Source organism: Rhinatrema bivittatum, chromosome 7 (assembly GCF_901001135.1).
Source record: "Rhinatrema bivittatum chromosome 7, aRhiBiv1.1, whole genome shotgun sequence".
NCBI classification, from domain to species: Eukaryota; Metazoa; Chordata; class Amphibia; order Gymnophiona; family Rhinatrematidae; genus Rhinatrema; species Rhinatrema bivittatum.
This window is the reverse complement of record NC_042621.1, coordinates 138,622,445-138,637,066: the sequence shown is the minus strand read 5'-3', so window position 1 is coordinate 138,637,066 and position 14,622 is coordinate 138,622,445. Positions and strand designations below refer to the sequence as shown.

At 42.2% G+C, this 14,622-nt stretch overlaps 1 protein-coding gene across 1 annotated transcript in view; it reads right to left on the bottom strand.

The window, feature by feature from the left end:
* Nucleotides 1-4,306: 4,306 nt before the first annotated feature.
* Nucleotides 4,307-14,622, bottom strand: part of CALB2 (calbindin 2) — a 147,662-nt gene continuing 137,346 nt past the window's right edge. The window contains exons 10-11 of the mRNA XM_029609236.1: nt 7,531-7,602; nt 4,307-4,977 (exon numbers count right to left, since the gene is read on the bottom strand). Of these exons, the coding sequence (XP_029465096.1) occupies nt 4,855-4,977; nt 7,531-7,602 (195 nt within the window). The 3' untranslated portion in view covers nt 4,307-4,854. The remainder of the gene's footprint in view (nt 4,978-7,530; nt 7,603-14,622) is intronic.

Here is a 14,622-nt window from a genome sequence, read left to right as displayed (position 1 = left end):
GAAGGCGTTTGATCAGGTGGAACGGGGATATTTGTTTCTTGTTTTACAGCTTATGGGACTGGAGGGGAATTTTCTTCAAGTGCTTCGCTTACTATATACACTGATCCCATGGCAGTGATTGTGGTCAGTGGGAAAAGATCAGGAGTGTTTCAGTTGTTTCGTGGCACTAGACAGGGATGCCTGTTTCACCTCTACTAATTTTGGTTTCTCTAGAACCCTTATTGAGGTGTATTCAAGATGATCCTCGAATACACGGGATCCAGCTGGGACTTGGGTTCTTTAAAATAGCAGCTTTTGCCGATGATCTCTTGGTGTATTTTACTAAGCCCCAAGCTTCTCTTTATCGCTTGCTTGATGTATTTACTTGGTTTGGAGGGGGCTCAGGGTATGAATTGAATATGGAGAAATCTGAGGCCTTAGCTTTCCCTGATTAGATCAGAGAAAGGTGGGCAGATGGGTTTAGACTCGAATGGGCTGAGGGAGCCTTCACTTATTTGGGAATTTACTTAACAAATAATCTGCTAATGTAGTTCCCTTATTAGATTTTACAAAGATGAAATTATATCAGTGATAGCACTTACCCTTGTCATTGGCAGGACATATAAATCTGTTTAAGATGGTAATGTTTTCTCACTGGTTGCATTTTTTACAAATGCCCCCTCTTTGGCTCAGGTAGAAGGTTCTTGATAATCTGGATAGATTACTCTCCTGATTCATCTGGCAGAGTCTTAAACCCAGAGCGAGTATGCAGTGGTTGAAACAAGGTTGGGACTCTGGAGGTTTAGCTGTTCCATATATGAAATATTATAATACTGTGTGCTTGGATAGAATTAGCCAAGATGTTTTAATTTTCTGACAGCACTACCTACCCAGATATCTTTTGACGATATCTGGATAAGTAGCCAATTACCCAGCAAATTACCCAGCCACACCCAGCTGGATAACCACAAAACCTAAATGGCTATATTCAAACATAGCCGGTTAGATTTTTTTAGTTATCCAGCAGGACGTGTAGCCCATTGAATATACGGGACAAGTTATCCGGCTAACTTTAGCCGGATAACTTGTACACTAATCAGCTTACTGAATATGACCCCCGTGGTGTCTGTAAATTTAGAGCGAATTCCACATGTTTTTCTGGATTCCCTACAAAAAGGCAGAGTGGCATAGTGTGGAACGCCTCCAAGTTCAATAGTTTGCAGCCGTTAGTGGTGGGAGTGCTAGTTGATTCTTGTTCTTGTCTGTAGGATCCATGCTTTTATCACACAGGTAGTCAGACCTTACATCCTCTACCTTGGATTCTTAGTCGCCCCCTCCATGCAGTCTCTCTCCCCACCTTAAGATCAATGGTGGAAGACAAAGTTTAGGGGAAAGAGTGGAAAATAATGATATTTCTGGCTAGTAAAGATGAATATTTCTAGTGAAGTTAGTAAATCTGTTCAGCCTTGCTTGTGTGGAAATCTGCTATAAAGGGTGCCCTGAAGCCAGTCACTGAACTCTGTGCACCTACCAAACGGAGGCTGGAAAGCAGAGATGGGTACAGCAGTTGGGAACAAGAAAAGCCCATGGGGACCTGTCATTGTGGTTTGACTTAGGAGCCAATGTAATAAGGGGTGCTAGGCTACGTGCACTTACAATTGTGCATGCAACTTTACTCATTTAATAAGAATTTTAGCACACCTCCATGCAAATCCCATGTTAATGAAGGGATTAGCTATTACTTCCCAATGCAAGAGGTGCAGTAAAGATGTATTTTTAATACTGGAAATTTAATTCCTGAGATGGAGAAAATTTAACTTGCATTTCTGGGGTTACAGTTAGTCTATAGAGTTCCTGGTGCAGGGGTCCTGGACTTATGTCCTCCAGGTCAGGGTGGACCACTGTACCTGAGAACTCCAGATCCAGCACCATATTGGTAAAGCACCATAGATTAACACTTGCCCCAGAAATGTGAGTTAACTCCTGGGTCAAAGATGGAATGAAAGTTACATTTCTAAGCTTAAATAAAAAGGGCTAAGTCCTGGGGTACCTGAGTCTGGACCACCAAGCAAGAGGAGCTCTACCCAACTACATACCACTACACCCTCTCACTAACCCCCCACTCTCCTAACTACCCACTCACTGACTCACCTCCTGCCCACTCACCTATGCACACCTAGTTAATTACCCCCTCACCGATCCACTAACTGACCCCCAAACCACTTAACTACCCTAGCCCAACCTCTAACCATCTCCTCCTACTCTACGGACCCTTCTTTCCTCATCATACTTACCTATCCTACCTCTTTCTGTATTTAACGCTGGCTATTTAAAAATGACAGGGGTTCAGCAGAGGTCACTTTACGTCTATCTAGTGCGCCTGTTCAGTTTTATGCTGAAAAATCATGTTTTATGCATGCAGCTCATAGGGGCTGTTGTAATAGGGCGCGCTAGACTGCGAGCACATATTCACTCACGTGTATGTACGTTTTCACATTAACATGCTTGTTTAACTCTTGATGGGAGTTATTTTGTTTTTCAGTGATTGAGTAAAGAATATGTGCACTAAGATTTAGCGTACATATTTTAGTCGTGATTTATTATGTCAGCCTCTGAGTTCCTGTGCTCACTGCAGTCTGATACCATCAGTGCAGTGGAGACCCTGAGGTCCGGTGGGGGGAGGGAAGAGTTGGACAGTGACATTGCCTAAGCATGGCATTAGCTAAAATCCATGTTTCTGATTGACTGGACATTTTAATACTTTAGTTTGTTGTCGCAGATTCCTTCTTGAGAAGTTCAATAGAATCCTCATTATCTTTTCATTTTCTTTCAGTTAGGTTAAGGCGTGTATTTATCCTCTTTTCTGTTTGCAACATGCTTTGGAATAATGTTTTAAGGCTTCTCTCTCCCTGTAAAGATGCATTATCCGAAACCGATCTTAAATCAGTGTTATTCTCCCCAGGCCTGGCACAGTGGTTACCACAGCAACAGAAGGAAGGACATTTTTCTCAGGCTGTTTTAATTCTTCACCTTCAGTTGCCATAGTAGTAAAATCTGAAGGTGCAGATTGAGTAACTAAATTTGCAGAAAAAGAATCTTTTCAGTCAAAATACTTCAGTAAAATTTGACTCTACCAAAAGGTTTTTTTGGCACTGTTTAGTGGAACTAAGTATTGCTCAATATGCCCTGAAGACGGATTCTCTCCATCTCTAGACAAAGCTTTTTATGAATTAGAAACAATGGTGCCTAGGGCCTGGTCAGTGACTTGGTGACCGGGCCACATCACACTGTGCAAAGAACTTGGGTTTTATTCCTGGGCTTTACAATCCCTGGGCCCGCTGGGACTGAGAGACTATGAGGCAGTGTTCACAGCCCTGGGCATGGGGAAGGAGTCTGTCATGGTGCAACAGCAACACCTAGTGGCCAGATTTAGGGCCTGGCGGAGAGCTATCTCTGTAATTACTGGGCTTAGTGATTCGAGAAGGGGATATTTATTTATTTATTTATTATGTTTCTATACCGCTGTTCTGTAATTAATCTCAACGGTTTACAATATAAAATAAATAAAATACAATGGCAGGTACATAAAATTAGGAAACACAAATAAAATCTACATAAAGCAAGCAGTCAAAGGTAAAAACATTATGAAAACAAAGATAAAATAAATCAAATTAGGATAAAACATAAAATTAAAATAAGATAAAATAAAAATAAAAGTTTAAATGAAGGTTCATGGTGCTGTCAGTTTTGTTACTATGTAAAAGAACACTACAGTGTCAGGCCAATCCTGGAGTTGATCTAAGCAAGAAATTGGCATGGAAGTGATAGATCCACAGGTCTTGATAGCTGTTCTGGAACCTTCCCCATTTGTCAAAAATTATTTGTAACTTACCAATAAAGGTGGTAACCAAAACAGTGACAAGATTCAAGCTGGGACAAGGAACAAGCATAAGCTCAAATCAGTTAGGGTCTGCAGTGATAGATACCCTTATTTATTGATATCTGATATGTTACAAAAGGACAAAACAGGATTGGCAGTCTTTGTTGTAAATAGACTGGGAGAAAAGCCTTAGTAAATCAGGCCCAAAATTTGTTTTACTATAACAAAAATTTATTATAGCAGAACTTAACTGTGGCACTGTATTAAACAAATGTTACATCAGAGGATAAATCTGCAGTGTTTTTTAAAAAGCGGGCTGTTATAAAAAGGGACCATTGTAGTTTCCTTGGCCACAGCAACAAGTAGATTTACTTGTACAACAGTTTCAATACCACAATCTTTTGGACCTATTATAAAGGAAACAGAAGAGGCAAAGAACGCGCCACATTGATAGCAGTACATCTCAGCTTTATTTGTAAACTGTTCTTTGGTAAACAACACAACCAAACTTTCAAATAAAAAAGAAAAGGAGAAAAACAAAAAATTGCTCCACTCCAAAGCCAAGAATTCAGGAAATCAACCCTCCCTTACTCCCAGCAAAGAAACAAAAAAAACAAAACAAAAAACCACATAGCACAACAATCAAAGCAGAACTACCAAATCAACCCCTCAAAATGTGAAACTGGAGAATCAGAGTAGTCGGAAGTAAGACATGAACTATTGGCTACATAACAGTTATCCCACACCCAAGCGCCATCGATGGAAGAGGTCATCGTGTATCACGGCAGTGATGCTGCTTCTTCTCCTCCCACTTCCACAGGCTCTTGCTCCGGATCAGCTCATCCAAGTGTTGTCCTCTGGAGCTGGAGTCACTAGTTGCCTTCTCTATTCCCATCCGTTCTTCCTTTCCTCATGAAAGTGGCAGGGTTAAGGGTTGTGGGGGGAGGGGGGAGGGGGGAGGGGGGAGGAGATAGAGTTTGGAAGGGGTGATTCTGTTACATAGGGGATCGGGCCTGGTTGCACATTGCAATCTCCAGCTCGGTACGGTAGAGCTTCCCGCCATCAGACAGTGACATGATGCTCTTCCTGTAGTTGGTGAGACTCTGGATGTTCACCTCCTGGAGGGCAATGAAAGGAAATCTTCAGCCCAGTGGCACAGAGGTGCATATTTAACAACGCTCAAGTGGCTGCCCTGCACCTATCATCTAGAAAGTCAGATACAGTTCACATTTCATTACCTTCCCACAGCTCCTAAAAAGCTTTCTTTCTGGTTAGTTAGTTTTTTTATTTTCACTGATTTATTTAAAACATCCTTTTTTTAGTTCAGCAATTTCCTCCTAATCCTTTGGGCTTTCAGCCAGTTCATTTGAAACCATCCTTCAGTGCTAGGAAAGTTCTCTTTCTAGCAAAATGAATGATGAATTCTGTTAGTCATTTAGCAGTGTCTGGTCAGTGCCAGCCGGGAGCTTAAACAGTGACTGATTTCTGAGGAGTCTTTTGTGAGGGACTTTATCACATGCTTTCTGAAAATCCAGATGCACTATATCAGTCGGCTCTCCTACATTTTTTGAAGGGATGAATAAGCATGTAGACAGAGGTGAACCGGTAGATGTGGTATATATGGATTTCCAGAAGGCATTCGACAAAGAAAACTAAAAAGTCATGGGATAGGAGGCGATGTCCTTTTGTGAACTGCAAGTTGGTTAAAAAACAGGAAACAGAGAGTAGGTCAGTTTTCACACTGGAAAAAGGTAAACAGTGGAGTGCTTCAGGGATTTGTATAATGGACCTGTACTTTTTAATATATTTATAAATGATCTGGAAAGGGGGGCGATGAGTGAAGTGATCAAATTTGAGGATGACACTAAATTATGCAGAGTGGTTAAATCTGAAATAGATTGTGATGAATTGCAGGAGGACGTTGCGAGATTGGAAGATTGGGCTTCCAAATGGCAGATGAAATGTAATGTGGATAAGTACAAAGTGATGCATACAGGGAAAAATTACCCTTGCTGTAGTTTCAAAATGTTAGGTTCTATCTCAGGGGTTACCACCCAGCAAAGAGATCTGGGCATCATAGTGGATAATACATTGAAATCGTCGGCTCAGTGTGCTGTGGCGATCAAAAAAGCAAACAGAATGTTAGGAATTATTAGGAAGGGAATGGTGAATAAAACAGAGGATGTCATAATGCCTCTGTATCGCTCCACCTTGAGCACTGTGTGCAGTTCAGGTCACTGCATCTTAAAAAGGATATAGCTGCACTGAAGAAAGTGCAGAGAAAAGCGACCGAAATGATAAGGGGCATGGAACTGCTGCCCTATGAGGAAAGGCTAAAGAAGTTAGGGCTGTTCAGTTTAGAGAAGAGATGACTGAGGGAGATATGATAGAAGTCTACAAAATCATGAAAGGACTTGAACAAGTTAATAAAAATCGATTATTTACACTCTCAGATACTAGAACTACTAGGGAGCACTCCATGAAGTTAGCAAGTAGTTCATTTAAAACAAATCAAAGAAAATTCTTTTTTAATCAGCACATAGTTAAGTTCTGGAATTCATTGCCAGAGGATGTGGTTACAGCAGTTAGTATAACTGGGTTTAAAAAAGGTTTGGATAAGTTCCTAGAGGAAAAATCCATAAACTGCTATTACAGTAATTAATAAGCAATAGTAGCTTGTGATCTATTTAATGTTTGGGTACTTGCCAAGTACTTGTGACATGGATTAGCCACTGTTGGAAATAGGATACTGGGCTTGATGGATCCTTGATCTGACCCAGTATGGCATATCTTATGTTCTTGTGTTTATCGACATGTTTATTTACTTCTTCAAAGAATTCTCAAGGTTAGTACGGGCCATTTTTATCCATATGGTCAGGAATTTCATTCTTACTGTCAGGGGATCAGGGCAGGAGCTCAGTTCCGGCATTCAGTTTTTGCCAGCCCAATTCTCCCCCTGCTCTTATCTTATCTTACAGCAGGATCTGTGCTAGGATGTCACTAGCTTGGGGCTCTACCTGTGGGAATGCATTTTTCTGTTTGCTAATAATTTTACTCTACTTTTGTGGTGCCTGTCCCCACAGTGTTTTACAGATATCCTGTACAGTGATTTGTAACTCCTGCCTGTGCTGGCTTATCAGCTTCCCTTTCAAAACTCAGTGGGATTTGTGGTCCTGCATGCCTTGCAGCTGGTCAGGACCAGAATCACACAGAAGAAACAAACCCAGTTGGAGAAATTGCCCCAGGAGAGACCAGCAGTTAGGTGTCAGGTAGGTGCTTCCTAGTTCAAGAAATACAGGGGGCGTAAATGCTCGTTATTAAATCAAGCTGCCTGATTACCTAAATGTTCTGTGTGACTCAGTGTAATGGAGACTGGAATCCAGCTCCAGTAATCTCCAATCAAGGAGCAGGAGACAATTAGGAAGCACATTATCAAGAAACCAGCGCAGCCAGTAAATCGAAAATACATCGTCTCCAAAACTACAGCAGTGGGTAGTGAAGAGCCTCTTAAATGGATATTTTAAAGCATGCCAAGACCAAAACAAGCTGCGTGTCTCTATTCCCCCGTGTCACCCAGCCATGACAATACCATGGCAACGTGCACAAAGATGCGAGATGGATGGCATCTGTCTGTGCTGGGATAGCCTCTGCCTCATTCCCCCATGACTCACCTTCTTGTTCTTCTCAAAGAAGTCTTTTAAGAGGGCATCCAGTTCATTGTCATCAATGTATCCGTTTCCATCCTGTGAATTTACAGTGTGGGAGAATGAGTGGCAGATAGGACAGAAACCACACCATAAAGACAGAAAAAGAGGAGCTTCCACCGGGTTTGCCAACTCGTACATTTTTTTGTTTTTTTTTATGACCACACATTTTATTGTCACCATTTTGTGCACAGCTGGACTTGCTCTGCTGAAATTCACCTCTTATGTACTGAGTCACAGTCCCTGGCTCCCGAGTGGGGCAGCCTTGCAGAGCCTGAGCCCATGACACTGGAGACAGGCCACATCGCTCATGATGTCTTTGCTGACATTTAAAATATTTTTACAAGTATATATATATATATATATATATATACATATATCTTTTTTTTTTTACACTTTAGAGCTGTCAAGTTACCTAATCCTAAGATGGAAACTTTTTGGCCAGTTCTGGTTTTGAATTAACATCCCAAAGCATGGTGTTATTTCTGGTCCTGGATTCTACCCATTGAAATCCTTGCTCTAGGTCCCAGAATGCAAGGATTGTCAGAAATCCAGGACTGACCTAAAATCTCCCTCCTGGAACCAGGTAACTTGGCAGCTCTGTTACTGACAGTAAATTTATTGACAGTTGGCAAACCTAGCTTCCACTCAGTCATGCATCTTGCTTGTGTGTCTATCTAGCCATCCATCCATTCACTCCTAGAACTGAGTCTCTCATATATGCTATCACAAGCTAAAAAAATCCTTCACCCAGTCTCGCTATCTGGTTCCTCCTATATACAATACAACCTTAGGCCAAAATAGCATCATCTGTCCATATAGTTTATCCATTTCAATTCTGGTAATTCAAAACACAGAAACAGTACCACAGTGAAAGCCCTGGAGTAAGAATGACTTCCATCCACCTATTTATCCATTCCTACAACTAGGTCTTTCACGTATTTATTTATTTAGAGACTTTTATATACCGGTATTAGTAGGGGACATCATACCGGTTTACATTCGAAAAATAAGACTTGGAAAATACATGTTAACAGGGAATAGGAACTGGGAGGGGGTAACAAAGTGCAGCGTGGAAATATAGATTAACAAAACAACTAGATCCTTAACATAAGGAATGTATAATCACCATGTAGTGACAATCACCACGTATGCAATCAGAAGTTAAAAAAACTCCTTTATTCGTCCCTGCTACTAGTTTCTCACATATACAGTTTAATCATAGGCCAAAAAAACACGAATCTACTTCTGTTGAGCCCTTCACATATATGCTCAGGAGCCAAAGTTGCATTACCTATCCCTGGCACTGGTGGGGATCATTCAGACACTGTTAGGATTTTAAGCAGCAGCTCTCTCCCTGCTGCAAAATCTACCTCCCACAGCATAGAGGACAAATAGTCTTCTGTTCAGTCTTTCTGACGTTGTTTCATAGGCTCTACTTGGTTTGACTATAAAGTTTAAAGTATCTTTTGAGAAAAGCAGTGACTTTGTAGAACAGCTGAGGGTTCCTGTAATATAACTCGCAAAGAAAAGACACCAACACTCAAAATTAGCTGTCAGAAAGTCCAAATGGAACAAAAACCCAAACATCTCAAAATATAATTAAGCCATAAATAAATGAGCCAGCACACCAAAATATAAAGGAGACAATGTTCATACCGGGAAACTGGATTCCACTAATCCTGATATTAGCAGGGGTGGGGATGAGGGAAGAGTGTAATTTACCCAGCCTTTTCTGCTAAATCGCTTAGTGCCAGTAATCACCAAGTAGACACTAATACATTATAGGCCAACATGGTGATTGTTGTATAACGAGATTTAGGGGTCCCAACTAAAAATAACCTCCCAGCCTAAGGAGAGCTGTGGTAGGGCCTGGTTGTTATACATCTCCTGTTATGAAAGTGGACCCTTGTTTCGAGGTAGTAGCTACCGTCGAAGGGCGAGGCCTTTTGGACCGTAGAGACTTGCTAGAAGACTTCACCCTGGAAGCACGCGACCCCCCCAGGAGGAGCCCGTAGGGGTCCGGCCGCTGGGACATAGGCGACTCCTCTGAAGACTGTAAGAGGTCTGGATGCAGGCGCCTCCTGCAGGTCGTGGGTTCCAGATGGCTGGCGCCTCCAGCAGGTCGTGACAGTCTGAGAATGGAGTCGAGGAAGAGTCCAAAGCCAGTCCAGAAATCAATATACCAGCGGGGTCCGAATCCAGTCCAGGGTTGAAGCAGGAGAAGGGTCCAAAGCCGTACCGGGGTCGAGACAGGAGAAGGGTCCAAAGCCGTACCGGGATCAAGCCAGAGAGGAGTCCAGAGCCATACCAGGATCAAACCAGGAGAAGACTTGTCCACCAGTCCAGAAGTCAGCAGCCAAGAATCAATCCACGGAGCAGGGGAGAAGAGCGGGACGAAGAAGCAAGAACCAGGAGCCAGGAACACACTCAAGGCAGGAACCTTAATTCCAAGGCAAGGACTGAATGCTCAGCCCTTGCCTTAAGTACAGGAAGCCGGAGGAGGAGCTTCAGGGGGAGCCATGACACTTCCTGTCATGGCTCCTTTAAGAGTTTCCTACAGCCGCGCGCGCAGCCCTAAGAGGCAGAGGGGGAGGAGCCGGATCGCCGCGGAGCCACACTGCCGACTCAGCGATGGCAGCGGCCACGGGAGAGAGAGAGGAAGTGCTGCCTGCCCCGGCAGGTACCTTCAAACCAACCCGGCGATCCGGGTGAGTTAATTTTGCTGTGCCTGTTCTTGCCTCAGTCGCGGCCGACCGCAGCCGGCGGCCATGACACCCGATCCCGGTCGCAGCCTGCCGCGGCCGACGCTGCTAACATCTCCATCGAGCAACTCTTAGTTTCCCTTTCCCTTAGTGGAGAAAGAACTGATGTGCAGCACTTCATCTTTCATTATATTTATTAGAGATAAAATTCTACATGGCTATAGCAATGTTGCTCTATTCATCTGCTCTCCTCTCAGTGCCCGGGGCTCATCCCTAATATCTTTCATTACCAGGGCATGTAACTAATCATTGCTTTATTCCTTGATGACCAAGCATTCTTACATCATATCATTATTCTTATTGACACATAATTTGTCCAATCACAGACCTAATTTAGGGTCTGCTACCAATAAGTTATTGTCCCATTGAAACCAAGTCCAAATATTTAAACACCCATTTTTCATGCATACTAGGTGTCATCAATTTTTATCATGCTAGGTGTCAACATTGCACAATCCATCCTTCAAGTCAGTATGTAGCCTGCTCCATATTTTGACTATAAGATGTTCAAACAAAATCTAAAAATGTATTCACTACTTGAGATAACAGCAACTCAGAACAATAACATGATTGCTAAACTCTACAAAATATAAAATGTTTCTTTTTCTTATAAATCCACTGTATTTCTACATATAGTCATCCAACAAATACAGAGATCTTTAAGAACCCAGAAAGAGGTATTTTGTTTACTCAAATTCCACATGATTCACATATCATAATGCTCCTCATGCGGTCTAGATACTAAGCATTTTTCCTATAGATGCAAAAAAGGTGAAAAAAAATCTCATTAGTACATCTGGCTATTTATCTCTGCCAGAGTTTTCCTCTTCTACTCCTAATTTTCCTTCCTACCACCACCTCTCCTTTAACTCCCCTCTTTCTTCTCTGTAGTTTCTCTAACCATACTCATATGCTTGGTTTTCCTTTTCTTCCATTCTCTGTGCAGGGCCCTAACCCTGTTTCCTCCCTATTCCACTCTGTCTTTCTTTTCTTGCTCCCTGTGACCTTCGTATCCCACTCTGTCTTTCTTTTCCTGCTTCCTGTGACCTTCTCCCTTTCCTTTGGCCCACTCTTCCTTTCCCATGCTCTAGAGAACAAGGCAAGGCAGAGTTCAAAGGCTGCAAGGCAGAAAGGCCCGAAGGCCACAATGCAAGACAGAGCAAGGCTAGAGGCCCAGAGACAAGGGGACAAGGACAGAAGGCCGAGGAGGCCCCAGGGCAAGGAAAGAAGCAAGGCAGGAGGCCCCAAGGAGCTATGCCCCAAGGGCTATGCAGGCAGAACTGGGCCAAGCAAGGAGCCAAGGAGACTCAATGACAAGGCACTTGAGTTGTGAGTGAGGCAGGACTAAATAGGGCTCGGCCTGCTGAGTCATGGACCTTTCAAGAAGGTGGCTAGAATGAGAGCAAGGGTAGCTCTGTGACGACGTCTGCTGGTAGGGATATTGTATAGCAGGCAGGACCATTATACCTCCCTTGTGTTCCTGTCTGTCTTCTTTTCTGCTGTGCTGTTTTGTCCTTTCTGCATTCTCCCTTTATCCTATCCTTCCTTTTCCTATATTCATCTGTCCTTCTCTATCTTTCCCTTTGTCCTTCTGCCCTCACTCCCCTCTATCCTTCCTTTGTAGGGTTTGTGTGTGCAAGTCTTGTATCATTTTAGTAGCTGTTTTCTAAACTGCCTCCATCCTCTCAATGTCCCTACAAAGGTATGGCTTGTAGAACTGAATACAATATTCAAGATGGGGGTCTTACAAGTGATCTATATTCCTCATTTTTCCAGCTAGTTAAACTTCTGCTTATGCAACCAATTATACTGTTAGCTTTCCCAGTTGCTTTATTACATTGACTGGCTACCTTGAGATCATCTGAGATGATTACTACTGGATCTCTGTCCTATTGAAAGTTTCCTTTCTTGATTTTATAACTGATATGTGCCTAATCGATTTTTGTGTTCCAAATACATAACTTTACACTTTTTCACATATGTTCATTTTCCAAACCAATGTTCTCAAGTCCCCTTTAATTTTTTTCCACCACTTCCAGCATGCCCACTCTTGCAAATTGTAGTATCAAACATTTTTTCTCTTAAGTCTCTCTGAAATGTCACTAATACAAATACTGAAAAGAAATACAGAGTAATGGGGAACCCACTGATCATTCTGCCTTGAGTAATGTGGATTCCATTAGCTACCTCCCACTGCTTCCTGTTTCTCAACTAATTTACAACCTATTGGTCCAATCCCATACCACCCAGCTGGTTTACTAGTCTTTTAGGTGGAACGTTGTCAAAAGCCTTACTGAAGTCCAGGTAGGCACACCTACCGCACACTTTTGTCATCTCCTTAAAAAACTCCGTCGAGTTTGGCAAGATCTTCCTCTTATGAAACCATCTTTAGTCCTGTACTGTATTCTACTATTTCAAGGTACTGCACTATCTTATTTTTTAATAGTGTTTCCATAGTTTTGCCCACTATTAATGATAACCTGACTGGTCTGTAATTGCCTGCATCCTCCCTGTTCCTGCCTTTGTGTAGGGCAACCACATCTGCTCTCTCTTCAAGCATCTCAGAACCTCCCCAGTTTTTAAGAACAAGAAAGCCACAAGGGATTCTGACGACACATTTTTTAGCTCATCGGGTCCTATGGCTTTATCTACTCTCATTTAAGCACTTCAAGTACTTCCTTCTTTGTAATTTTAGTTTATAATAATTTCACATTTATCAATGCTATTTCCCACTTTAGATTAATTGCTTTCTCCTTCCTTTGTAAATACTGAGCAAAAGAACTTATCCAAGTTTTTTGGCCCTTTAAAGCAGATTGTATTCGGGTACTGAAAGTATTTCCCTATCCCCAGGAGGCTTGCAACCTAAGTTGGAGGATAAAGTAACTTGCTCAAGGTCACAAGGAGCAACAGTAGGACTTGAACCCAGATCTCTGAGGTTCATAGCCCACCGCTGTAACCAGTTGGCTACTCCTCCACTCTAGGGAGGGTTATGCAGGTGTAGCCTTGTAGAAAGGTTATGCAAGTAGATTAAAAAAAAAGGAACATGTCATCTATGCCCCAGCACCCTGTGTTTTTACGCTGATGTGATTTTGTATTTTGTGCTATGTTTTTACTTGTATAAATTGTTCTAATTGCTTTTATATTTGTAAGCTTGTAAACCACTTTGAACTAGTCACTAATGACTTAAATAAATAAGTTTTAGACAGAGACCTCTACAACAGCTGTGGATTTTTGTTTTGAAAGTCTAAGGGAGAGGCATATTCTTTTCAGTTCCCTTCTTTTTTCTGGGGAAACCTTGGGCCCAGTTCAGCGGGGTAAGAATACGTGGAGTCTGGAGAGACTTTCTAATTTATTTATTTGCTTTTTTTGAGACGGAGAAGAGTCTGTATTTTGGAGCTTCATTTGAAAGAAAGTTTTTCCGCCCTTCCTTTCCCATTTTTGTTCTGGAATACTGGAGCACTTCCACCTGGTTCCCCTTGGATAAAGAGGCACAGGACTTCTATGACTGAGGACAGTGTACCCATCCGGCACCCATCTTCAAAGGGGAGAAGGGAGACGTGGCACCTTCAAAGTATTTATCTACTGCAGATACCTATTAATAAATATCAGGTACAAAGAAGAGAGGAAAGGTGGTGCCTATCCGGTACAAGCAGAGAAACTAAAGAGGAGTGGAAGCAGAAGAGAGGATCAGATCAGAGCATCAGGAAAATTCTGGTACTCTAAACTGGAGTCCCTAATTTCAAGAGGAAAATAGCAGGGACCCCAGATTATTTTTATTGAACAAGTGCCTTAGGAAAGACTTCATGCTGAAACACCATTCACGTGAACTTGTGGTTTTTGTGCACTTGAAGCATACAACCTCCAGGGTCTTAAAGAGTAACCTTCCCCCACCTATGGAGAATCCACTACATGGGGCTTAAGGAGATTGGACATGTCTGGACTAAAACTTAGCCCCGGTCCTGAGTATGAGCTCTTAAGAAGTCACATAAAATTTCTGCTGTTTGTTGAATTTTGGTTCACAAATCTCACTTTCTCTCTTTATCTTACCTATTCTCTCTTTGATTATTTGCCTTTTGCTTATGGAGTGGGTAATGTTTTCCTCTGTTTGGCCCTTTTGCAGTTCTAATTGCCCTCAGTGCCTTCCTTTGTTTATCTTAAAAATTTTGCCTGTCCTCCACCAGCCTTTTTTATTTTTTAAATACTAACCTCTTTGCTCTTACTATTTCTGTTACCTACTTAGAGAAGCATATTGATCTCTTTTCCTAGTGTGTAAACAGATGGACTCAGATGGAGA